This window comes from Symphalangus syndactylus, chromosome 11, assembly GCF_028878055.3.
Source record: "Symphalangus syndactylus isolate Jambi chromosome 11, NHGRI_mSymSyn1-v2.1_pri, whole genome shotgun sequence".
Taxonomy (NCBI): domain Eukaryota; kingdom Metazoa; phylum Chordata; class Mammalia; order Primates; family Hylobatidae; genus Symphalangus; species Symphalangus syndactylus.
In genome coordinates, this window is record NC_072433.2 from 82203766 (window position 1) to 82231282 (window position 27517).

Here is a 27517-nt window from a genome sequence, read left to right on the forward strand (position 1 = left end):
TTTCCTGTAAGATACAAAAAAATATGCTAATCTGAAATTCTATTATTACCCACTGTCACAGTATTCATAAAGTGGTAAGGACTTCCTATCTCTTAGGTGGCCTAAGGAATTAGGTCACTGGGGCTTTGCTTATAGAAAAAATGATGTGTGCTATCTAGAGAGACCAACTATCAAAATTCTGAATTTTTGTGTTATTTTTAAAAAACGGATGTTTTCCCCTCATTCATAAATGTTATTAAGCAATGAAAAGAATATGTACCATTGTGATGCCATACGTTTTACATTTTTTAAAACCATGCCAATATATTCATAGTACTCTGTATAAACCGAAATAAAAACACATAAATCTCCTGAGAACATAATAGCTCAAGTGTTAGGCACCTGAGTTGTGCTAAAAGGGGATTTCTAACGTGGCAGTGCATGCTCTGTACACCACTCTCTCAGAGCTAATACCTTGAAAATGCTTTTCATAAAAATGTCAATTGATTTTGAAGAGAAAGGTAATATGGTGACCACAAGGCTAATAAACGGAGAGGAAGGTGGCAGGCATGAGTGAAAGGCATTTAAAACAGGAAATAGCCAATTATAAGAATAAATGTGGTAACCTACCATAAACTGGGTGGTCAGAGACAGATTAAATTCTTGCTCTTTCTTATTCCTCACTCTATTTGGTATTTATGGCTTTGCTTTTAAACTAAACTCCTATGGACAGTGTTTCAAAGCTTGTAGTTGAGTTCAAACATCTCTTTAGCAAGAGTGATTGCAGATATTGAACTGAAGTCCAATATTTCAATAGGCCTTTTATTTTTGCCTACTGGTTAATATGAAGGATGTCTGGGACTAGACACAAATGGGAGGAAGAGGAATATTGATGTAAGAAAGGAAAACAATAAGCATTGCCCTGGTCAGTAGCAGAAAGTCCGTGTGTACTACATGCTAACTATTGAGAAATTGAGAGATTAGACTCTGTACAAGTCTGGAAAACATCTTCCTGAAGTTAGAATGTATGTCAAATAACTGCATTGTTTCTGCTGTCACAATACCCATTCCAAGGTACTCTCATGCTGTCTCCTCAAAATCTGAAGAGTGAAAAAACATAACACATCCCTTATCTCATATTTTAATTTTAATTGGAATTAAGTTCTTAACAGTAACACCTGGAACAAATTGAGGTTAAAACTTTTACAGTGGAAAACAACCATTCAAACATATTCTCTAATGAAAAAAAAAAAAAAGGTATTATCTTTAGAGATCTTTCCAGCACCTGACACACTGCTGGGCCCATAATTTGTTGAATGCAAATAACTCTGGCTTGGATAGGGAGCATAATACTAGAGAACTGACCAGAGACTATAATTCAGACAATATTTTTGGTCAGATACAGTTGCAACCAAGAAAAGTCTTTCACTCACTTTGCTTTTTCTTTTTTTTTCCCACTCACTTTGATCATGCATTTCCTGGTCCCTTCCTTTTTTATATGATGCTGCAGCACTAAAACGCATTGATGTCTTCTGAAGGATTTTCTTCTATGCCCATTACCACTTTGTACTGATCATATAGATGCTGGTTTCTCTTAATTTATATTAGTCGTTGCATTTAATGCTTTATAGGTGGGGAAACTGCTCTCAAGATTATATAAGTTAGGCTTTGCAAACTGGCAATTTTCAGATGGAATCTGATTCACGGATTTGTTGTTTTGCTTGTGCTAAAAAAGTTTTGAATATAAATATTTTAAAATACAGAGTAAATGTCCTCTGAATTAGTTACTGTTCCCCATACTGGCCTATTTCACTTAATTACACTACCTTGCTCTAGTAGGCAGAAGGATTTGTGATTCTTGCAGTCTCCTTAATTTACCAATGAGAAAACTGAGGGCCAGGGAGAGTACATGACGGAGGGGAGACATACAGTTAGTTATTAGCGGAGCCCACCTGAACCTGGGACTCTGGAATCCAGGATCTAGGCTTTTCTCCACCACTCTATCGTTAAGTAACCATGCATCCCAGGAAGAAGCACTGTTAGCAGTGCTTCTCAAACTGGGTAATATCTAGGCTTTTTTTTTTATTTTAATTTTTTCGAGACCAGGTCTTACTCTGTTGCCTAGGCTGGAGTGCAGTGGTGCGATCATGATCATGGCTCACTGCAGCACTGACCTCACAAGCTCGGGTGATTCTTCCCACCTCAGCCTCCAGGTAGCTGGGACTACAGGTGCGTGCCACCAGGCCTGGCTAATTTTTTTTTTTTTTTTTGTATTTTTTGTAGAGATGGGGTTTTGTCATGTTGCCCAGGCTGGTCTTGAACTCCTGGGCTCAAGCAATCCACCTGGCTCAGCATTCTAAAGTGCTGAACAAGCCACCACACCCAGCCCTGGACTTTTTGAGACCGAGTCTTATACTGTCGCCCAGGCTGGAGTGCAGTGGCGCGATCTCAACTCACTGTAATCTCTGTCTCCTGGGTTCATGCAATTCTCATGCCTCAGCCTCCCAAATAACTGGGATTACAGGCGCCCACCACCACGCTCAGTGGATTTTTTTTTTTTTTGTATTTTTAGTAGAGATAGGGTTTCACCATGTTGACCAGGCTAGTCTCAAACTCCTGACCTCAAATGATCCACCCACCTTGGCCTCCCAAAGTGCTAGGATAACAGGCATGAGCCACTGCACCCAGCCGACTTTTTTCCCCTAAACTTTTATTTTAGGTTTTGGTGGGCACATGTGCATGTTTGTAATATAGATAAACTCTCCTGTCACAGGGTCTTGTTGTACAGATTATTTTGTCACCCAGGTACTAAGCCTAGTACTCAATAGTTACTTTTTCTGATCTTCTCCCTCCTCCCAAACTCTGCCCTCAAGGAGGCCCCAGTGTCGTTCCCCTCTTTGTGCCTGGACTTATTTTTAACAGAAAGAATTATCTCAGTTTCCAAGTATGAAAATGTGTTATTTTTATGCTTTAAAAATATATATAAACCAGAGAAGAAGGCTATAAGTTATTGTTCTTATAAGATGATTAAGAAAAATTTGTAAATTGAATTTTGAAACTATGAAAATAATAAATTTAAGTTAACAATATAAATGTATAGGGAATATTATGCTTTTCTGTAACAACTAAAATTTCAGTACTGGGTGTACTCATAGAAATAGTTTATCTCAGGTCCTGTGCTATATTCAGTGTTTCAGAATTTTGACTTTAATAATTCCAATGTAGAGAATGCCCGTTTTCATAAATATATCAGACAAGAGAGTATTTAATGAGTTCAAGGTTCTTTGTGCTAGTTAAGGTTATTCGGATCTCTTATTTATCTAAATATTCTCCTCGAGAGTAAGATGCCATTTTAAATGAAGTGTCACCTGTAACTAAGCAAAGTTTTCTTGTTAGCTTGAGGATAAACTTAAAGCTTCACTGATGGGTATCAAATCATATTGTTACTGGAATGGGGTGGGGGGAAAAGCATTTGCTACCCCCTCATAATTTTTGAACAAATATGTTCAAGGATGGAACTCTTACAACATAGTCTAGTGCAATGTGAATACAGTACTAACTGCTATGGGGTAGATTCTTCTATATTTGGCTCACCTGTACTGTTATGTCCTGAACAAAGGAAGGTTTCACTACCGTTTGAATATGGAAGTAATAAGTGGTCATCCAGATGGTTCAGGATAGGTATACAGTAATGGTTTTATATTGTTACCAAGATAAAAACACAAAATTTAAAAAGCATCAAAACAAATTTATGAATTCTAAAAATATGTTCACAGATACATACACAGAGAAAAGATCCTGGATTTGGGAGTCAGATTCCCTTGGTTCTAGACCTCGGTCTTACATTAATTAGTCATGTGACCTCTTTCAAGATAACTTATCCTCTTGGATTTCAGTTTTCTCATCTGCAGATGAACTTTAAATTCTCAAACCCTCAAATCCCACCATTTGTTGTAACTCTGTTTACATTTGCTGCATCTTCCTTTCTTTGCAATTCCACAAATCAAAAAGCTAAGAGAACAAAATTATCTTACAGGCAGTGAAATATTATTCCTCAGATGTATTGCTAAAAAAACTTGAATTTTGGTGTAAGAAGGCATCTCATCTCATCTAATTTCAAATTGTATTGCAAAAAGCAGTAGGGTGTGCCACTATGGGTGGCAGTGTGAGAAAAAGGGGTGTAGACTATCCTCTTTGGTTCACAGAGCAGCTCCCCTGACATCTGTTTTATATTGATGGTTCTATATGTGTGGTTTGAAAACTTACCTGACACAGCTTATATAGCTCCCTAGCCTCTCCTGGAGCCATGGTCTCCTAAGTCCTCAGCTGTTCCCTTTGCCCCAGCTGCTCCTTTGGCTGTGCCTCCCCAAAGGGCTGCTCTTCATCCCAAACCCATGACCAACTGACTGTGCTTGGGTCTCCCACCTAGGGCTGGCTGATCTTTCACTGTCCCAAATGAGCTAGGCACTCTACTTTTCTGCCAAGGTGCATCCAGGCCTAGCCGCCATATACTTTGAGTTTCTGGCTTCTAAAGCCACTTCTGCACTTCGATAGGAAGCCACACTGTGAAGATTGTATCTGGCCCCCAGATCAACTGCCGAGGAAGCTGCGTGAAACAATGCAGAAGTTATCTCCTTGTAGGGTGAACTGTGATCAATGTAATAGGAGATGGGAAGACAATGTCCCACACCTCTTCCCTTTCACAAACTGTTCCAAAACATAATTCTCCATATGGCCTGTGCACATGTGGCCATATGGATGCACCTGCTAAGCAACCAGCTATATCTCTGAACTACCAGAAACAGTGACCAACCCATGAATATATTTCCTTGCATTTCTTCCTAGTATTCCCTGCCTCATGTTCTTTCTTTCTCACTCTCACTGCTGGGATGGTACCTCCTAATAAAGCACCAGCACTCAATCATTGCCTCGTGCTCCATTTTTCTCGAGAAACTGGCCTAAGGCAAAAACCATTGCTACAGTCTAACCCTCTCTGTATGGATGTCTACAACGCAAACTTGACCATGCCCCTCCCTGGCTTTGCACAATTTACAAGATATCCTTAGCTAGTCAACAGTACCCTCCATGACTTACCATCAGCTTATGTGTCACTTGCTGAGGCATTCTCACTGACAACTTATCATTCCAGAAGTCTTATAATCCTCCCAACATCCATGCTAGAATGCACCTGTTTCTTTATGTTTGGACAAGGCATGCCCTCAGCCTGAGATGATGTATCTCATTTTTGCATGGCTAATTTTTACCAATTCTCATTAAAATAACTTGCAGCTGTCTTTCTCAATATCCTGAAATGCCTCAAGGGCAGGAACAATGTCTTATTCTCAGCACGTGGCACAGCAACTGGAATATAGCTGGTGCACTGTAAGTATTAAAGTACTATGGACAAGGAAATGGAGGCTCAATAATTTACCCTTGGTGACAATGCTTGACAGTGGCAGAGCCAGCGCTAGTGTGTATTGTGCTCGTTCTACCACTTCTATATTGTCTCCTAGAAAGTGGTTTGACTTCTCCCCAATACTCATTTCACTCACTCGTTAATTAATTCATTCATTAACTATTCATTAAGTGCTTATGTCTCAGGTCCTTTTAGATTTGGAGATTCAGCCCCTTCTAAACCTTCAGGTTTCTCAGATCCTTACTTCAGAATGAGCACAGATTCTGTGTTACTTTGAAGAAAGTTATTTGGCATCAGAGTCCATGGCTGGGGGTTCAGAAAACTGAAATTTTAATAAATCCTGATTATTCATTAGTATTGTGATATTAAGCAAGTCACTTAAACTCTTTGTACTTCAGCTTTCCTCATTTATTGAATGGAAATTTTTTAAAAATGCCTTCTCTTTGCAGAGAATTGTAAGACCACAGGAATCATGGATGAAAAAGTACTTTGAAAAGTTGAAAGTGCTATGTAAATGTATTATCTAGCTATATTATCACATTTGCCTTAATTTGATATTTGAAAATTCAAGCAATCTGCATCAAATTCAACTCATCAATTAATGAATCAACAGAATAACAAGAACAGACTCAAATCTAAAAGAGATTTTTGTATTAGTCTGTTCTCATGCTGCTAATAAAGACATACCCAACACTGGGTAATTTATAAAGGAAACAGGTTTAATTGACTCACAGTTCCACATGGCTGGGGAGGCCTCACAATCATGGCAGAAGGCGAATGAGGAGCAAAGTTATGCCTTCTATGGTGGCAGGCAAGAGGGCATGTTCAGGGGAACTCCCCTTTATAAAACCATCAGATCTCATGAGACTAATTCACTATCACAAGGACACCATGGGAAAGACCCACCCCATGATTCAATTACCTTCCACCCAGGTCCCTCCCACAACAATGGAAATTATGGGAGCTACAATTCAAGATGAGATTTGGGTGGGGACACTAGAGCCAAACCAAATCAATTTTAGAGCTACTTTCCCTCATTCTTCAAATGCTTCCTAGTATTCCCTGCCTCATGTTCTTTCTCTCTCACTCCCACTGTCTGGGATGGTACCTCAGAGAGTGAGAAAAATAAGACTTAGAAAAATTAAGTAATGGCAAGAACTCGAACCATGTTTTCTGACATCCATATCAGAGCTTGAAGTTCTCTGCATTAAAAAAAAAACTATATACATTTGAACTATTTAAGCATGTGAAAGAAATATTCATCATCTTTATGGGGTGATGTTATCCTCTAAAAGTTCAAGGAGAAAAATCTCAGCGTTCTGATCACCGTTTTTCTCTTTTTCTCCCCTGCCTTTCCATCTGCTGTCTCTGAACCAGTGACCCACAACATTCCTTCCCAGATGAAACAGTCTTGTGATTAGCACCCTGGGTGTGTTCGCATGAGTCCCGTGGAGTATAGAAAGTACACGTTAGAACTACTTTAAAGTTCATATGGAACCAAAAAAGAGCCCGCATCGCCAAGTCAATCCTAAGCCAAAACAACAAAGCTGGAGGCATCACGCTACCTGACTTTAAACTATACTACAAGCCTACAGTAACCAAAACAGCATGGTACTGGTACCACAACAGAGACATAGATCAATGGAACAGAACAGAGCCCTCAGAAATGATGCCACTTAGCTACAACTATCTGATCTTTGACAAACCTGACAAAAACAAGAAATGGGGAAAGGATTCCCTATTTAATAAATGGTGCTGGGAAAACTGGCTAGCCATATGTAGAAAGCTGCAACTGGATCCCTTCCTTACACCTTATACAAAAATTAATTCAAGATGGATTAAAGACTTATATGTTAGACCTAAAACCATTAAAATCCTACAAGAAAACCTAGGCAGTACCATTCAGGACATAGGCGTGGGCAAGGACTTCATGTCTAAAACACCAAAAGCAATGGCAACAAAAGCCAAAATCGACAAATGGGATCTCATTAAACTAAAGAGCTTCTGCACAGCAAAAGAAACTACCATCAGAGTGAACAGGCAACCTACAGAATGGGAGAAAATTTTTGCAACCTACTCATCTGACAAAGGGCTAATATCCAGAATCTACAATGAACTCAAACAAATTTACAAGAAAAAAACAAACAACCCCATCAAAAAGTGGGCAGAGGACATGAACAGACACTTCTCAAAAGAAGACATTTATGCAGCCAAAAACCACATGAAGAAATGCTCATCATCACTGGCCATCAGAGAAATGCAAATCAAAACCACAGTGAGATACCATCTCACACCAGTTAGAATGGCCATCATTAAAAAATCAGGAAACAACAGGTGCTGGAGAGGATGTGGAGAAATAGGAACACTTTTACACTGTTGGTGGGACTGTAAACTAGTTCAACCATTGTGGAAGTCAGTGTGGTGATTCCTCAGGGATCTAGAACTAGAAATACCATTTGACCCAGCCATCCCATTACTGGGTATATACCCAAAGGACTATAAATCATGCTGCTATAAAGACACATGCACACGTATGTTTATTGCAGCACTATTCACAATAGCAAAGACTTGGGACCAACCCAAATGTCCAACAACGATAGACTGGATTAAGAAAATGTGGCACATATACACCATGGAATACTATGCAGCCATAAAAAATGATGAGTTCGTGTCCTTTGTAGGGACATGGATGAAACTGGAAAACATCATTCTCAGTAAACTATCGCAAGGACAAAAAACCAAACACCGCATGTTCTCACTCATAGGTGGGAATTGAACAATGAGAACTCATGGACACAGGAAGGGGAACATCACACTCCGGGGACTGTTGTGGGGTGGGGGGAGGGGGGAGGGACAGCATTAGGAGATACACCTAATGCTAAATGACGAGTTAATGGGTGCAGGAAATCAACATGGCACATGGATACATATGTAACAAACCTGCACATTGTGCACATGTACCCTAAAACTCTAAAGTATAATAAAAAAATAAAAAAAAAAGAAAGTACATGTTAGAACTATTTGCAATTATTTTTTAACGTAAAAATAAGACAGAAATGAAGCCTCATCAGTCTCTAATACTCACATGAACACAGGTGGCTCATACATCACATAGGCCTCAAGTATTTTGAGGGAGGCATAGGAGCTGCATGGCTTACACGAAGGGGTCGACAGTGGCACCCTTTGGGGCTCACTCGCCTTTCCTGAATTGCAGTTCATACGTGCCCTATTAAGTGGATTTAGAGATTATATAATCGAATTTTTAACTAAACTAATCCTCACAAAATGGACAATTGGCTTTAAAAGATCCCACCAAAGGAACTGTGGATAGAAGATAACACTAATTGAACAAGCACAAGTGAACAGCAATGATAAACAAGAATCTGCTGAGCTGACACTTCTACCCCACTTGAGCTCTATGTCAGCCACGTTATAGCTCACAAAGCAATGGTGCTAGAATCAGATCTGGCAAGAGATCTGCCAAAGCAATCCAAGATTATCAAGAGGAAATTTATATCTGCTCTCTTTAATATATACTTCTAAGTATATATTATGCCTTAAAGTACTAACTAATGAGATTTTGAAGCCATCATGATTGGCAGAACATTTAAACACAAAAGACTCAGAACGGGAACACATGCCTCTATGAGAGGGGGATTTTAAAATGCACAATTTTACATAATTTTTAGCAAATTGAATAATACATGTATGAAGCTTTTTGAGATTTCTTAATATATGAGAACTACTTTACATTTGCATAACATCTTATATTATAAATTAATATAATATATGACTCTTTGAAATGTTTGCATTAAAAAGGTTCAATACGTAGCTGCTGAAGTGTTTTCAAGTTCCATGACTATGCAGTTTTTACTCTATCTCTGACATTACAAAATGCTAAATGCTGTTATTGCCTTTCTGTTGTTAGAAGTTGTCACTGTTCAACTCTCTCTGGGGAGATTGCTTTACCTGGGTATACTTCTGCAAACTTCTATAATTCCCTATTCATTGACTTGAAGGTAAACTACACACTATACATACAGCAGTGTATGGAAACTGTCTTTGAGAACTTTGCCAATTGTTTTTAAAATATTACAATGAGTACAGCCTTTCTGGGAAAATCTTCAGAAGAACAAACAGTAACTCACGGAAGAAAAGGATTAAAATCCTAATATATTTTGTTTAGGTTGAGTTTATGAAAAACCAAGACAAAAATCAACGACAAACTCCATTCTTTATTTAAATATTGCCTATCTCCCTAATGGACTATTTCACTCAACCGTTAGTAAAAAAAATAGTAACATACAATGATTTTTTTTTAAACTCTCTTCAGTTTAGAATTTTCTGACTAGCTGTCCTTGTGCTTTCAGATTAATAATGCAGTAGGATTTCCCCTGCTCTTATTTATGTAGAAAGTAAAAGAAGCATTGTAGTTTTGGTGTCACAAATAAAAAACATTCCAAATCAGAATCTATGGAGTGTCAAGTGCTCAAATGCATTGACTTTCAACCTTAAGAAAACATTAGTTTGGTTTTTATCCAAAGTCAAAGGCTATTTTCCTCATTTGCCACTCGAAACTTGAACACACATTTGTGTTCATCTAAACAGCTCACATTCTCTTCTCCTCAGCATTAGAGAGAGCCATAGATTTATTTTTATGTCTGTAGATTTTGAAAGCATTTGTTCTTCACCCAGAACTGACCAATTCAGAATACATTTTTCTTATCATATACCATTAATAAGAATTTCGTTAAAATTAAGCCCTTGACTCAAGCGTACATTGGTGGCATTTAGTTGTCATGGGTAGCACCAAATGCCTAGGCCCTGAGAACAACGCAACAAAGTCAGTAGCAATTCACCAACCTAAAATATATGTACCCCAAATCAACGCCACTTTAAAGATAAACAAGCATTTTGCACACTAATAAATAATGCTGTAAATCTTGCTATATTCGATTGCAAATAACTCCAACTGAATAAAATTGCATGACACAGGATTTACTTATTCTGCACATTCATAAAAACAACTTGTTCCCTGACAGCACTCATTCTTGGCAATTTACCGCAGCTGTCAGCAGCCAATTTGTTCAGATTACTGCTCTGCATAAAAGTGTAACAATCATGGGGATTTATTAGCGGATTATCGTAAAGGGGGCAGTCCGTCTTGCCTGCCAAAATGCAGGTGATCAGAAAGTTAAATAATTACATACAGATTAACATGATTTCACCTTCACTTGAAATTTGTAGTTCAGCGACAGGTAAAATTTGTTGTTCAAACTTGCAATATGGTGTGCATCACCTAAGTTAGTTTACCGAGTACTTGGCATTTTACTGAGCACTCCATGGCTCCAGGACAACATGCTGCATACAAGAGTGTGGTGAAATAAGCGTGGACTTTAGAGTCAGGAAACTCTGGATTTGAGCCTCAGATCAATCACCCCACTGGCTGAGCAACCTTTTAACTGCCCTCAGCCTCACTATTTGCATCTGCAAAATTGGTATAATATGAACCATCCCTGCTACCCCAGAGTGTAAAGCTAATGTGTATAATAGGGCCCTGTAGGTTGTAAAGCATTATTATTATTATTTCTTTCCATTTATGGTAAATTTACTTTTGTGTAAAGTTTCACAACCAGATAGCTCCGTAGATATCATGATGATGAAAAGTTATAGTAAGTGTCTTGGTAAATGTATAGCCTACTTTTCCCCCCAAATATGGCCATTTATTACTACTGAAGTATAAAGATTATTCAGACACTTTTATACTTTAACTAATTCATTCTTCTCTTTTGCATTATATTCAATTATCTTTCCACAATTACACTGAAACTTTCTTGCCTTCAACTAAGTCATGTTGTTCTAATTGCCTTTCCATTAATGCCTGGTGTCAGATCAGCATTTGTCTGACAAAGAGCCATAATTTCCAGTGTTAAATCAAGCTTTAGGGATTTATATTCAAACCCAGGAAATATTTACTGAGTGCTTGGTGCCAGATACTTGTTTAGGTATGGAGTATGTTGCAGTGAACAAAACACTCAAAAAATCCTTGCCCTCTTGGAGCTTACATTCTAATGAGGGAAAATAACTGATAACATAAATGAGATGCATAGTTTGCTATATGGTGGTTGCTTTAATGGAGAAAAACAGAGCAGAATAGAGGAATGGAATGCCAAGAAAAGCACGTTCAATTTTAAATAGGCTTGGTATGAATGCCTCCCTGATGAGACATTGGTGCACAGATCTAAGGAAGATGAAGAAGCAAGGCAGGTGAGTGGATCCCTGAAGAAAGTTAGATAGAGGGAAAGGTCCTGAGGTGGGAGGGTGTCTGGTATGCCTTGAGGAATAGCAGAGAGGCCAGCTGGCTGAAAGTGAGTGAAGGACGGGGATAGGCAGAATAGCAGAAGTTCATGGTAGACAAGCAACAAGGCCAGATTGTGCAAAGTCTTATAGGCCACTGAAGGGACTTTGGTTGTCCCTAGATTACGATGCAAAACAATTAAAGGGTTTGGAACAGAGGAGTTAAGCTACTTTATTTTTGTTTTAAAAATATTACTCTGGCTGCTAATTGAAAACAGACTGTTGTGGGAGGGGAGGTGTGGAAGGAAGAACAGGGGGCTGTTGCTGTTGTCCATATGAAAACTGATGGTGGCTTTGACCACAATGATAATGATAGAGATGATGGGAGGTCGAGAATCCTCAATATGTTTTGAAGAAAAATTATCAGGCTACTGATTGATTTGATGAGAGTGAGAGAAAGACAGGAATCAAACATGGTTCCACGATTTTTGGTGTTAGCAACAAACAAGAGAAACCTGAAGGAGGAGCAGATGTGTGGGACTGAAGGTTAGAAGTTGAGCTTTGCACATTCTAAATTGGAGAAATCTATTAGACTTTCAAATAGTGATATCAAGTAGGCAGTGCAATATAGGAATCTGGAATGCAGAAAAGAATTATGAAGTGGAGCTGGACTCTTGTGAGTTCAGATTACTGCTCTGCATAAAAGTGTAACAATCATGGGGATTTATTAGCTCCCATGGTGAAGTCACCATGGGAGCCAGTATAGATGAAGAAGATGCCCAAAGAGTGAGCTCTGAGGCTTTCCAGAACTACAACATGAGGAGATGAGGAAAAACCTGCAAAGGAGACAAGAAAGAGCATGCAGTGAGGTAAGAAAAAAACAAGGAGCATGTGGCGTCCTGGAAGGGAAGTGAAAAATGTGTTTCAAGGTAAGGAAGGGGTCAGCTAAATCCAGCACTGCTGCTGGGTCAGGTTAGACGAAGGTTGAAAACTGGTCATTGAATTGAACAACGTGATGGGCTTGGGTGACATTGACAGGAGCAGTTTTGGGGGATTGCTGGGGGCAAATGCCTGACTATATTAGTTCAAGTAAGAATGGAAGTGGGGGCTGGGCGCAGTGGCTCACACCTGTTAATCCCAGCACTTTGGGAGGCCGAGGCTGGTGGATTGCTTGAGCTCAGGTCTTCAAGACCAGCCTTGGCAGCACGGCAAAACGCTGCCTCTGCCAAAAATACAAACATTAGCAGGGCATGGTGGTGCACGCCTGTGGTCCCAGCTACTCAGGAGGCTGAGGTGGGAGGATCGCTTGAGCCCAGGAGGTGGAGGTTGCAGTGAGCTGAGATCGCACCACTGCACTCCAGCCTAGGCGACAGATCGAGACCCTGTCTTAAAAGCAAAAACAAGAATGGAAGTGGGTAATGTTCAGTACTAAAATAGTTTTAACTCTTTGACACTCCAGATTTGCAAGTGGCTCTTTCATTCATAGCCAGTCTTATTTTTATTAAATATTATGAAAGAAACAAACTCTGTTATTGAGTTTGCATTTACAAAATGTATTTTAAAAAATCATTATATATGACCAAAAAATGGAAAGTAAAATAGACAATTATAAACCATAGCATAATAAACTAGTCTATATAGATAATGTAATCCATACAAGTGTTCTCAAATTTGGGACTCAGTTTAGACAGTACCCTTAAAAAATATTACTAGCCATTGAAGTAATAGTATTACCCTCCATGGCCAATTTTAAACTTACAAGCCTCCAGCAAATTTCTAGAATAGTCTCTACTTTCAAAATTAATAGACACAGAATGTTGCAATGAGAGCTTGCAAAAGAGGACAGATGATTATGATGACAGTTTTATTACTGTTACTTTACCCTGAGTACTCAAATTTAATTGGAAAGTAAGTCAATTGTCTTTGAAACTATTCTAGGAATTAAGTAATTCTATTATAATCTGTATTATCTCCACTGTTTCCACGCAAGCTTCAAATAAATAAAGAAACACAACTTGCCTGATACTTAGATATAATAATATGTTGCTTTTCAGCGGCAGGATGCTTTTAAAGAGCAATTTAACAAGCGTCAAGTTAGAGACCTGGAGTTTTCAGTGCTATCTGGATATCAAAAAGATTTGAAATGATGATGCATCATAGTTATTTCCCTTTTCTGCAAAAGGCAACCTTGCTAATTTAGGAGTGTGCAACATGTTTCTATTGTCCATCTTTCAGTATCTCAAAATCCAGCAGTCATTCCTTTCACTGTGTAAACCAGTATAAACCACTACTCCAGAGCTGTCTTGTCTACACCTGTGCTCATTTCACTCTAAAACTTTTGGGCTTAAATTGCTTTCATAGGCAATTAAGTTTGGTATATGACCGAAAATAGACTTCTCTTTTTCAAGCTTCCACAGTATCTGGAACAATCCCTATCATCTTCTATCTAGCAATTTGTCACTGTTTTCTCAAAAATTAGCCAAAATATGAAAAACCTTTAGAAACAAGGTGAAGTGAGATAGTTAGGTCCACCTTTCTGTCAACCACGTCTGCCCTTGAAGAACTCATAATGTTATTAAGTGAGGAAAAGAAAATGATCAGTCCCAATTGGCCTGAGAAATTTTCATAGTTTTTAAATTGGAAAATTCTTACCAAAGGAAAAAAATATAAAAGAATATCTGTCATTATACAAAAAAAAATAGAAGGAATATGAAGGAATGTAATATATACCTAGAAATACAGGAAGCCAGAATATTTACGGCATAATCTCCATTATTTTACCAAGATAAGGAAGTTTGAATACAAAGAAATAAGGTTGAGGTAGCAAGTTACACATGTCCATCATTCTGATTATCTTGTGGTCACCAAATATAACTAATGTTATTATAACCAAAGAAAATGAACTAATCATTCGAGGAATAGCTACATAGTATCTTCTCGAAAGAGCTCATAGCCTATTGAGGGAGACAGAATCTTAGATATATAATTATAATGAAATGCATTTAATGTATTAACAGATGTGGTATATCCCAGAGAGAACAAGATAAAACTTTAAGAAAACTCTGAAAATAGTGTTTTAATTAAGGGAAAAAATGTGCAATAAAGGCCTGTGCTTTCAAAAGGCTTGAAATGTAATGTAGTATTAGATTATGGTGGTGTTTTCCAAGCTCACTTTACAAGTAAAATAGTAAAGTCTACCTGAAGCTCATCTTTGACCTCTCACTATATAATCCTATGAAGAAAATGATATATATATAACTGCATCGTAAAAAAAATCAAGAGATAACTATGTTGGATTGGATACCTGTTCTTACTTTTCTGGAGTATAATTTATTTTACTCTTAGTATGTATAAATTTTCTTCAAGCTGTATGTTTAAAGACTTGGAATTTCATGTAAGCTACAGTGAGGAAAGAATTTTTTTTTAAATTGAAAAAATTAACAAATTCTTCAGTACACCACACTTTATTTCAATATTGGCAGGTTTCAATGTGTTTTGCTACAAAGACACATATATAACTATCAAAAAATATAAACATAGGCTTTAAATTAAGAAAACATATGATTCAAATAGTCACTCAAAATAACCTGGACTTTGTGGAAAAATGTCATGTGAGCCTCAGAATACTCCTTTCTTTGCTGTGTTACCAGATTAACATGGATCTGCCTCACTTACATGCTTCCTACACTAATACTTGGGAACTCTTTACAGATTCATGAACTCCAAGGAGATTACAAGTATTCTCTACCTTGCAGGGTGTTGTAGAAAATAATGCATTTTACGGTGATAGTATGCTTTATGAAAATAAATATTATCTTAGATCACTTTACAGACTATGAATATGCTCTTTGTTCCTTTATGTATCTTATATCAGATGAAATTCCTCTTTCTCAACTCCCATAACTTTGACATCTGGAGAAAATTCATGGATATCAAATTCAGATAGCCTGTGTCCATCAACTGGTCAAAACCGCCACCTACTGGTCAGTTTTCGAATCTATTTTTCAGTTCATCCAAGCATTGCCTTACCATGCTAAAGTCCCTTTTCTTCAAAACAGTAAAGATCATTTACAATAACCAGGCTTACAGCAAATATTCTTTCAATAAAAATGCTCTAGGAGTGAACCAAAAATTACAAATTGCACAAACCTGCCAATAAAATCATCCCTTTTCCCAGCATCTTTGTCCCATGCAGTGATATCAATGATTCCTCCTCTTTCTTCATAAAGGTGAAAATCAAATTGTTCCCTCCACTGAGGATTCAACGTTTTTGGCATAATCTGGAAAAAAAATCATCACTGTCATATTGCTAGCAGCTTTTTAAAAAAACTTCAACCTGAGACACTAAATCAAACTTTTGGTACTATAGTATCTAGAAAAGCATGCCGTGTGCTATTTGAAAAAAAGATTACAGAAATAATGGAAATGACTCATTAGATCTCCAGCATCTTTACTGAATAGTATGTGAATGGACTTCAATGGATGTGTCCTAAAAATCACAACACAGCCTTTGATTATTTTAAATAACAGATAAGATATATAAATTGTATAGAAGAGGTAATAATCTATGAAAGAAATAGCTCACTCAAATACTAGCAATATTTTACATAATCATAGTTAATGCATTAAGATATAACTCATAGTCAGTCATCTCAAAATAAAGGAGAATGAGGATTTTCAGAGTTTTTTTTTTTTTCTTACTTGCCATACACATTGGAATCCTGACTTGAGTACGTGAAAAACAGATAATGAATTTCTGTGAGAGCAGGAAAAAAAAGCAAGTAGCTTTTGGGTGGTCAGGCAAACTTTTATCTTAGACTTATAGCACTGATGTAGTATCTCATGTTATAGATGGATAAGCTGAGACCTAGAGTTTAAGTGACACACCTAAGGTCAGTATGTTTTAGCTTCTAGACACTAACTCAAAGTCTTTGATTAAAGTTTCAGGACTCTTCCCCCAAAACCACATGCCAAAAATGTCTGTGAAATAATAAATGAATATATATGAGTATATATGTATGTATACATGTATATATGAGTATATCTGTATGTATACATGTATATATATGAGTATATATGTATGTATATGCATGTATACATACAAGTATGTGTGCATACATATATGTATACATACACATATATGTGCACACATATATGTATATATACACATATGTGCATACATATATGTATGTATGTATACATATATGTGGATATACTCTTTGTGTTGCATATACAAGAAATATATCTGAAATGTAATTCTGTAACTTCAAGTATTCAGATAAGTCATCTTGTACGGTAGAATCAATGAACAAAGTAACCTATATTGATAGGAATGGAATTGTAAAATTCCATTCACCATTGGGTTAAACATTTATATTTGTTTCCTTGTTCTTTCTTTTTAGCAGGAAGGCATGCAGTGGCCTTTTCTCTTTTTAATGTATGGCAGAGAGATCTTCAGATGTAAAGTTTGAAAGCAATGAAGTATGTTATATGCAAAGGTAATGCAAATGAATCACAATTTTTAAAGTTCATAATCTGAAATTAATCAGCAATAGATCAAGGAAAGAAAGAGCAAAGAGAGACACATGTCCATTGCTGGGTTTCATATTTCATACCTAAAGAGCAGAACTATAAAAATAAGTAATGTTTTTAGCCTACTAGAACATGGAAATGGTGCTAACTAAGAAAGGACAAGATAGAAGTGGTCATAGGTACCTATTTTTGGAATCAGTAGCTACTTTAATATATGTTATTAAGCCCCATGGCAGAAAAAAAAATGGCACTCAGCGAAGGCTATGATAATTTAAATGTCTTATTATCAGGCTCAGATGAACTCCTATGGTATTTTGGGGTGTGGTCTGTCTTTACTTATCTGGCCTTAAACAGACTAAATTTTCAGTTTTCTTTTTTAGGATTGCCTTCCCTATATGATTTCCTTCAGGTCAGAAATAATGCCTTCCCTTTCCATGCGGACACTCCAACCAGCCTGCTAGCAATACTCACTGCCTGCTAATGATGGGTTCTGATATTTTTAACTACCTTAAGTACTAGTGAAAACTTCCTGGGCTGGAAGGGACCTAAGCAGGCTGTTTATCAAAAATCTATAGAAATTATGACACTAAGGTGAATAAATGCCTATTGGAATGGAATGTGATCTTTAATACAAGACGGATATGATCAGTTGTCCTAAGCTGTCTATGAATAACAGCTGTAAAAACTGACCAGTAAAGAGGACATAGTTCATTACAACAGAGATAAGATGATATGGTTTGGCTCTGTGTATCCACCGAAATCTCATGTCGTATTGTAATCCCCACACGCTGGAGGAGGGACCTAGTGGGAGATCATTGAATCATGGGGGCAGACTTTCCCCTTGCTCTTCTCATGATAGTGAATGTGTTCTCACAACATCTGGGTGTTTAAAAGTGTGTGGCGCTTCCCTTTTCACTCTCTCTTGCTCTGCCATAGAAAGACATGCTTGATTCCACTTTCCCTTCTGTCATGATTATAAGTTTCCTGAGGCCTCCCAGCCATGCTTCCTGTACAGCTTGCAGAACTGTAAGTCAGTTAAACCTCTTTTCTTCATAAGTTACCCAGTCTCAAGTAGTTCTTTATAGAAGTGTGAGAATGAACTAATACATAAGACATGTGCCAAAAATATAGTTATGACTACTAGACCCTTATTCATTATTACTTATATCACTAATATTATTAATATATTATTACTACGAATATAGTTGATACTATATGATATATTTCCTACTACTGTTGTTACTCTTCCTCTTCTGCTATTTTTGTTTGCTGAGTGATTATGGACAAGGCAGTATTCTAAGCCCTTTAAATGCATAACATATATGCATTCAATCTCAGTAACTTGGTTAGGTAGGCATTATTTTAACTCTCATTTTTACAGATGGGAAAACTAAGATATGGAGAGACAAAGTAACTTGTTCTAATAAATTTTAAAATTTGCTATTTGCATTAGTACAAGTCAGGTTGGATAAAGTGTCTAAGAGTAATGTACAAATATTTTTATAGCATGTAAAATAATGCTATTTGTAATACTGATATTAGCACTAGTTGTAATAATGTTAAAAGCTAGACTCTTGGGAGGCCAAGGTGGGTGGATCATGAGGTCAGGAGATCGAGACCATCCTGGCCAACATGGTGAAACCACGTCTCTACTAAAAATACAAAAATTAGCTGGGCGTGGTGGCGTACACCTGTAGTCCCAGCTACTCGGGAGGCTGAGACAGGAGAATTGCTTGAACCTGGGGGCGGAGGTTGCAGTGAGCCAAGATCATGCCACTGCACTCTACACTCCAGCCTGCTGACAGACTGAGACTCCATAAAAAAAAAAAAAAAAAAAAAAAAGCCACACTCTGAGTACTTTATGTGCCAGGTATCAACTGTGTGTTTTCTGGGTGGCTGTTATTGTTTTAATCCTCAGAGCTATGCCAAGAGATAGTTCCAACTATTATTCCTATGTTGTAGATGAAGAAATTGGGACATAGACAAGTAGTTTACGCAAGGTCACCTAGTACATAAATTTAAAAATGCTATACAATTATTGGTCTTGTTTTCTGATACGGTGTTCAAAAAAGTTTGTTAAGCATTTAAAAAATTATCTAGTGGTTTCACCTCCTAAAGCAGGGCTATTAACCAACCAATGCCTTCCAAATATTGACAGGAACACAATAGAGATATGGTTACCTTGCTCTTGTACTTCTGATGCCCAAGCCGGAACTTCACGTAGGGGTCGCTCAACCCATTGGAATCCATGGCCTTCAGGTCTCTCCCTTCAATCAAGGTGATGCTGACTATTCCTCTCCAAAGATGCGATTTTCTGTGTAGGTCTGAGAGGCGTAAACTTTGGGTCTGAAACTTTTGGCAAATGAAAATTGAGTTAGGTTACTGTGTTTTGAACCCAAATACCTCATTTTGGCATTACCTTTTCTCCTGTTATGATTCTTTGAAAAATAAAGGATAGGCAATTATAATTTTTTAAACTAAAATTAATTATGAATTATTGTTAATTGTTTAATTATAAAATCAACAAATTATGAAATTATCATCTCATGATAAATTTGTTGTGTAAGAGTTGAGTGTTCAAAATACAGTCTAGCTTTTCAATTCTTAAGATTACAAGATGTAGATACTGCAAGAATATCAGAGAATATTTGCATGTGTGCCAAATAGGCTTATGCCAAAATATGTATACAATAAATGTTAAAAATATCAAAGGCCTCGTTCATACTGTGGTATTTAATTTTTAAACTATTTATGGTTTTTGAGGATCTCTTTGTTTATGTTATAAATATATTTTACAGGTGGTTTTTAATTGTAAGATTAGTTGCAAGTTCTATTCAGATAGTTTAAAAACTTCTGTCTTGCCACATTTGGAGATTATTGAGCTTCAGATTGCTAAAGGGCAATTTAAGTTACCACAAAATAGAAAACAAAATCAATAAGCCCATCTAAGATGTCTTGCTTATACCTAAAATTTTCATCACAAATATTTAAAACTTTTAAAGTTAAACATGTGATTTATATTGGCAAGTATGTTCCTGGATTTATTTTACATTTTAGTATCTGAACATTTTCTTTAATGACTTTTATTATTCTTTTCTTTTCTTTGTTAGAAACAGAGTCTTGCACTGTCACCCAGGCTGGAGTGCAGGGGTATGGTCATAGCTCACTGTAACCTCAAACTCCTGGGCTCAAGTGATCCTCCCAAGTAGCTGGGACAACAGGCATGCACCACTGCACCCAGCTAATTTTTGTTTTTTATTCTTATCTTGTTTGTTTTGCTTTTAGAGAAAGGGTCTTGCTTGGTTGACCAGGCTGGAGTGCAGTGGCGTGATCATAGCTCACTGCAGCTTTGAACTCCTAGCTCCAAGTGATCCTCCTGCCTCAGCCTCCCAAAGTGCTGGGATTACAGGCATAAGCCACCACACCTGGCTTAGACTTTTATTAAAATTTGCAAGTCTACTAAAAATGGCCATATAATCTCTTTAAACTAAAAAGGACATAAAACAAGCCATAGAAAGTAACTAAATGTGAAAACATTTTCAATCTGGATTCAGCATCAAGCAGTACTATAAAAATAGTTTCTTTCATATTATCAAAAGTGTTTTTCCTACTTATAGTCATATCATAAAGAAATTCAACATTCCTCGCAACCTCAAAGTACACTTCCAAATTATGGATTAGCACTACTTTCTACCTGATCCCTTCTACGTTAATGTTACACAGTTACAGTCTATTTTACATAACTCTGCCTCCCACTTCAACTTCCTACCTTTTTCCATACCAGTGCAACGCCATAGGTATTTTTATCATCATCATCAAAAGTCATGCATTTCAGAGTGCTTCTATTAGGAAAATGAAAACTATATTCTTCAAAAGATAATACTTCTAATATTTGAACATTTCAATGAAAATCTTTCAAAATCACATTGCATATTTTCCTGCCTTGTTGAACACAGCACATTTTGAACCTTGCCTGGTGGCTCTGCCCTACGAATATTAACGCAGGCTTTTGTCTACATACTCTTCATCCCTGTGAGCTTCAAGAGCAGCATTCAAATGTGTTCTGAAGTGTAATGGAGAATTCATGCAGCACCTGCAAGTTCTGCAGAACTCCATGCCCACTTCAGCTGGAGCCCCTCTGCTCCTGTCTGTTCTATATATTGGGTTTCCGCATTAGATTTTGTCGAACAGAGGACTTCTCAGATGAAAGTAATTGTTTAGAATTTGTTGCACCCAGTTATGCCCAAGGTCTTTGTTCTAAGATTTCATGCAACTTATTATTATATAACCCAGCTGTAGATTTTGGTGTATGACTGGTTTAACCACTTCTGCTGCTGTTGAGACTGCCTCTAACAGCAGACTCTAGAGAATTGGGTTTTAAACTTTGGATTGGAAACTTTTCTAAGGAATATGAGTAGCAAAGAAGGAACCACAGAAAACAAATGTGTAGCAAGCAAGAAGAAGTAATTATTTTATCAAAGATCAAGGAGTTAATAGCTGCCAACTTACATAGAGCTTTAGAATTTAAAAGTGTACATATTTACATTACAACATTTGGTTCCCATGAAAACCCCATGAGGTCAGAAGGCAGGGCATCTTAGCCCCATTTTACTGATGGGACTCAGAGTGGTTGCGCTTATAAATGGTAGATATGTGACTAGAACCCCAATATTTCTCATCTTTATTCCTGAGCTTCCCCAATACAAATGTTTAGGGTGGAGATTCTCTCATAGGTTAAAAGGTAATCATGATTTAAACAAAATATTTCCAAAGGGTACTCTCCACTTAAGTGGCAAGCACATGGCTAATTCATGAAATTGCCTTTTACTTTTCTATTATATGACCACATGTGTTTATATTTATAATATTTCAGCTTGTTGAAGAATATACTCAATGCCATTTTTCTATGTGCTATCTAGAAGCAGTCAAACAGTAGCTGGGTACAAGCTAGTTTACACAGCGTCTTCAATTAGCAATGTGAAGTAAGTTTCTTTAACAGTGCCATGTCTAAAATAGTGCCTTCCTTGCTTGCTCCTCCTTTCATTTTTTTTTTTTTTTTTTAAACATGAGAACATGAACTTGGCTTACAGAGTGAGGGGGAGAAAAGCCATTTTCACTCTGTAAGTCAAGTTCGTGTTCTCATGTAAAGCTCACAGGAGGAGAAAAGATTCCATTTTCCATGGGGTCCTTTATGCTTTCACAGAAATAAAATGAACATAATAGAGACTTTACCTACTGCCATTAGTTGCTGTGAAATGCTTTTCCATAACCCAGAAGAACATTTCCAAAACAACTTGGGGAGCTAAGTGGGAGGAAGAAGGAGAACATTTCATAAAAACAGGGCTAATGGGTATGGTAATTATGGGGACCTGCGCATAAGGCTAAGAAGAAGAAATTTAAAAAGTTTCAAAGATATTCTAATCAGGTATTTTTTAAGTGATGTTTTCTTCTTCAATAATTTTTGTTCAAAATGGTACTTCTCTACAAAAAAAACTCCATAATTCAACTGTAGATTTTATTGAGCAACTGCATAGTCATGAAACTGTTAAATATTTAGTCTATGCTTGAAGAAGTGAGACTTGAAATAAAATTACAGGTAAAGGTAACAGGTATAGACATAGGCTACCAATAGCAGAAAAGATAAGCATGTAACATAAATGTTCACTCACATCTTCCTAGCAATTTCTGGCTAAATGCTTGGGCATGTTTCTCCCTCTCTGGGACTCAGTTTTCTTATGTTTGATTTTTCAGGACTGTACTTCAGGACCCCAAGTGTACTGACAACACTTTTCTGTGTGTATCTACGGGTCGGGGGAGGTTGTGTGTTCAGGGGCCTACAGAGAAAGAAGTACACTCCATAAACAATGAAAATTTAGCTTGCTCAAGATAGTCATTTATTACTTTTACTGATTTTCAAAATCAAAGTTCTGGGGAGCTCATTGAAGGGGTGGAAATGGGCAGAATACCAAGGCAAAAAGAAACTTTGCAAACTACGAAATTCTGATGCTCTCCAAAGTAATTGCTGAGTCACTTGCTGCTCTGTTTAAAAAGTTTCCTTCCTCTGTATAGCAAATCTCTCAAATATGTGGTCCACAGACCAGTGGCATTGATGTCACCTGGGAACTTTTTAGACACTCAAATCCTCTGACCCCATCCAGACTAACAGCATCAGAAACTCTGGGAGTGGAGCAAGGCATTCTGGTTTAACCAGCCCACCAGGTGATTCTCATACACACTCAAGGGTAAGAATCCTTCCTTTGAAAGTTATGTGGTGCATGCGCGCTGGCTTCTCTATGTTCTTATAACTAGTAATACAATTGTAGACATTAACGTGAACATTATTTATGCTATTTAAAGTCCTTTTTTCGTCCTGCTTCTAAATTTACTGATTAGGGAAGCATATTGGTCTAGATATTTAGAGTATTTAAAAAGAGAGGTAGGACCCTACTGAACAATTATGAAAAGCTGTGCTTCTTTTCTTCCATTATTATTTTTTTCTCATAAACATATCTAAATAACACATATTTATTGAAGTGTTGATAGTCCACCAAAATCACTTATTGAGCACCTAAAGGACAAGGAGTATTAAACAAATCCAAGATATCACTCAATAAAATTTGCATATTGCAGCTGGTACTTAGTTTTCTAAGGTAATGCTCTCAACTAGGTCCTTATTGAGTTAGAATTCTTGTTGAGGAGGACAAGAAAAAAGGCAGGAAGAACAAAAAGAAAAAAAAAAACAACCTTGTTCTTCAAAGCAAAGAACAAAAACAAAGCCCTTAAAAGGAAGGAATAATCTTTGAACTTGTAAGGTAGTTGTTCTCAAATTCTAGCAGTCAATTTAGTGAAATTGCGTGATTCTCTGAGATGTGATTCAGTTCTTATGGAGTACAGCTGAGTCTGTAGTTCAGCATGTGCCCCATGTGATTCTCATACATCCAAAGTTTAAGATCCACTTTCATAAGGAATATTCATCCAAGTTCATAATTAATAAAGAATATCAAGACACCAGGTAACAATACAGATTTCAAAGTCTGAAGCAATTAGTCCATAACAAGTATCTTTAGTAAGATTTTAGAACAAATGAGCTGGCAATGTAAAGAAAGTGTTAGTTATATTATTCCTTGAAAAAAATTAAGATTACAATTCCTTTTCATATGTACATAATAGGTTAGTATAGGGAATGGGTTTTCAGTACAGTAAGTTGGCTCTCAGAAATCCCAGCTCATGCAAGCTCAGAAAAAAATAGATGAACTGAATGGTTGAACTTACTTGTATATTTTTGCAATAAGGATTCTGAAGCTCTGCTCTGCAGAAGCCCAGGACAGGAAGAGCTGGCCTGCCGCACGTCTGGATGGAAATGAATGATCAGAGCTGTATGGGGAAGCTTTGTACCATTCTTAACCCCTCATTATGATCAGCAGTTTGAATTACTCTTCAGAAAACATTATTTGAGAAAATTTGTATTTGCTTCTCAAGTCACAGTCAGAAAATGTCTTATAGCACAATGAAGATAAATGTCAATGCAACTCTAAATTTCCAGCCACTATTTTCTTTAGTAGAATGATGCTGCAGTGGTCAAGGAAATGAAGCCCAGAGATTATATGGTAATAGAGCCTAATTAAGTGATTTCAGGTTTTTGTTAATAGGTGCATCGGAGAAAATAACTATAGCAAGAGAAATCATGGAAAGAATAATTGTTTCCAAGTCTGCTGCTTCAAAATGTCAGAATAGTGATAAGCTTTCAGAAAAATAAATGTGATATGAACAGGCAACAACTAAGATCATATTAACCTTGCATCCCACATGTAAATCTTTTGCAATGATTAAAGAAGTATCTCTAAACTAATAGGGAAATTTTGTCCCACATGACACCTCCCTTTTCTGCCTTTGCTACAAAAAGGTAACCCAAAGATCCCTTCACTACCAAGACCAAGAGTAGCAAGAGATGGATTAAGAAAGACATAGCTGAACAAGAACTCCTGGGGGGAAATGATCATGGTGGGACTGAAAGTTTATATTACAGGTCTTCTGGAGCAGTTAAATAAAGTTTCTTAACAATAGTATTATGATGAGATTAGAGTCATCAGCCTTAATAACATCAACAGAGAAGACCGGATTAGGGCAGTCGGAAAGGTGGGTTAAATCACACAGAAAGAAAGGAACATTTATTGTGCAGCTATTACATGCTGCTGTTTTCACGCTCCAGTGTTTTTCATGACAGGAATCTTATTTTAAGGTAAATAAACAGGCACAGAGAAGATAAATACTCCACTCAAAGCCAAATGACTAGAGATTGGCAAGGCTGAGATTTGAATCTAGAGTTGCTGAGACCTAATCCATGATTTCCACCCCCCAACCACCTATATTTCCCTTTTTTTGACAGAGACTAAGAAATTCATGGTACAACAAAAGAAATTAATTGGTACAGGAGTTTTCAAAATACTTTGCCTGTCACTTAGGTGAAATGTATCCCTGGTTATAGATTATCGAGAAAGGCTCATCGAGGGATTAGAGGAAGTAAGAGTAGGCGGGTGGTGATAACCCTAGCATATGTTATTCATTTTACTCTATAATAAATTATAGTTTAATGTCTACTAGTAAGGTGGTGAAGTCATAGAATCTAGCATATAAATTGGGAGCATTTCTATATTCCAGTTCTAGTAAAAAAAGTTTAGTAATTCCATTCCTTGAAAAGGTGGACCACTAACAATGAGATATTTTGTTTTTCTAGATATTGATTTAAAAATAGATCAAAATAAAAAAATCGATTTAGACTTAATATGAGACTAAGGGAACACAGTTAAACCAATCCCCTTCCCTGATAGGTACAAATAATCCTTGGCTTTTGTTATCCTGGATTTTATTACCTGTGTACAACCTAATCCTTCCAAATGAGACCCAGACACTGAAACGGGGAGTGAAAGACATTGCTTATGTGTTTACAATAAGCCATGTGTGGAATCAGCTCTTTCTTCTATTTTCAGCACAGGGTGCATGTGCTTTTATTTAATCAAATGATCCCCAAGACACTACAAAGAAGAGATAATGACAGCCTAGAATGACTGTTTTGTGCTGCAAAGACGAGTGTGGAGCAATTAGCTCAATCCCAGGCAAAGGCCTGTTCTATCTTTTGCTTTTCCTGATGAGTTTATTCCAGTGAATTGCACCTGGATGATGAAGTCCAACAAGTGCATTTGTTCTGCCATCCATCCATCCTCTCAAGGTAGGATTGCTTTTACGGAAAACTGTCCCGGTGCTTTGTCCAGCCCAGTCTGAAGTGTCTCATCTTATAATAAAGCTTTGATCCTTTTTTTCTTAGAAGATGATTTACTGGCACCATAAGCCTTAGCGAAATTCTGCTGGTTTTTAATCCTTAAACTTTCTTTTGTATTTCCATTGCTTCTTGATAGAATTTATGGCGCCAGGAAGTTCTTTAGTTTACTTAAGACGTTTTAACTATCCTCTCTAACTTTAATTGTGCCAACAAAATTTTAAAGCTTTTACCACGTTTGTTCGAAAATACATACAAATAGAAAATCATCACATATATTGTAATCTTTTTGGCTTGCTGAAATAATCTACAAATTTCTAGCAATAATATGGGAAAGGAATAATAGTCTTGGGCCTGCCTTACAGAGACCTGTTTTTTTTTTTTTTTTTTGAGACTGTTAATTAAAAGTTATACATATTTTTGAGTATAAATAACATCATATTTAAAAATGGAGATAATTCCTGAACTCATCTTGGGTGGATGTTACCTATGGTTGAATTGTTCAGCATGTAAGTGCTTCAGCACAGGATTCCATTCTTGTTTTAAAAAGTCAATCAGGCTGGGCGCGGTGGCTCACACCTGTAATCCCAGCACTTTGGGAGGCCTAGGTGGGCAGATCACGACGTCAGGAGATTGAGACCATCCTGGCTAACACATGAAACCCTGTCTCTACTAAAAATACAAAAAAATTAGCCAGGCATGGTGGCAGGCGCCTGTAGTCCCAGCTACTCGGGAGGCTGAGGCAGGAGAATGGCATGAACCCGGGAGGCGAAGCTTGCAGTGAGCCAAGATCGCGCCACTGCACTCCAGCCCGGGCGACAGAGCGAGACTCTGTCTCAAAATAAATAAATAAACAAATAAATAAATAAATAAATAAATAAAAATAATATAAAGTCAATAACTCTTCTCCTTAACCTTCAGTCTTCCTTCAGACACACTTTTGCTTGACCTGACCAGAAGGCAGTACTCTGACACAACTTCTAAATTGCTTTGTATTTTTCTATGTACTCTTCTTTGCT

General features: G+C 37.1%; 1 protein-coding gene across 21 annotated transcripts in view; it reads right to left on the reverse strand.

The window, feature by feature from the left end:
• The window catches only part of MCTP1 (multiple C2 and transmembrane domain containing 1), a 598469-nt gene that overhangs the window by 191506 nt on the left and 379446 nt on the right, over nucleotides 1–27517 (reverse strand). For 12 of the 21 annotated variants that reach the window (XM_063612299.1, XM_055233344.2, XM_055233346.2 and 9 more), the window contains 2 exons: nucleotides 19406–19576; nucleotides 15842–15972 (listed from right to left, as the gene is read on the reverse strand). The exons of 1 other annotated variant lie outside the window; for it this stretch is intronic. In XM_063612299.1, the coding sequence (XP_063468369.1) occupies nucleotides 15842–15972; nucleotides 19406–19576 (302 nt within the window). Of the gene's footprint in view, nucleotides 1–15841; nucleotides 15973–19405; nucleotides 19577–24496; nucleotides 24575–27517 lie in introns of all 21 variants that reach the window. 8 more of the 21 variants (XM_055233347.2, XM_063612297.1, XM_055233343.2 and 5 more) reach the window with 2 other exon arrangements.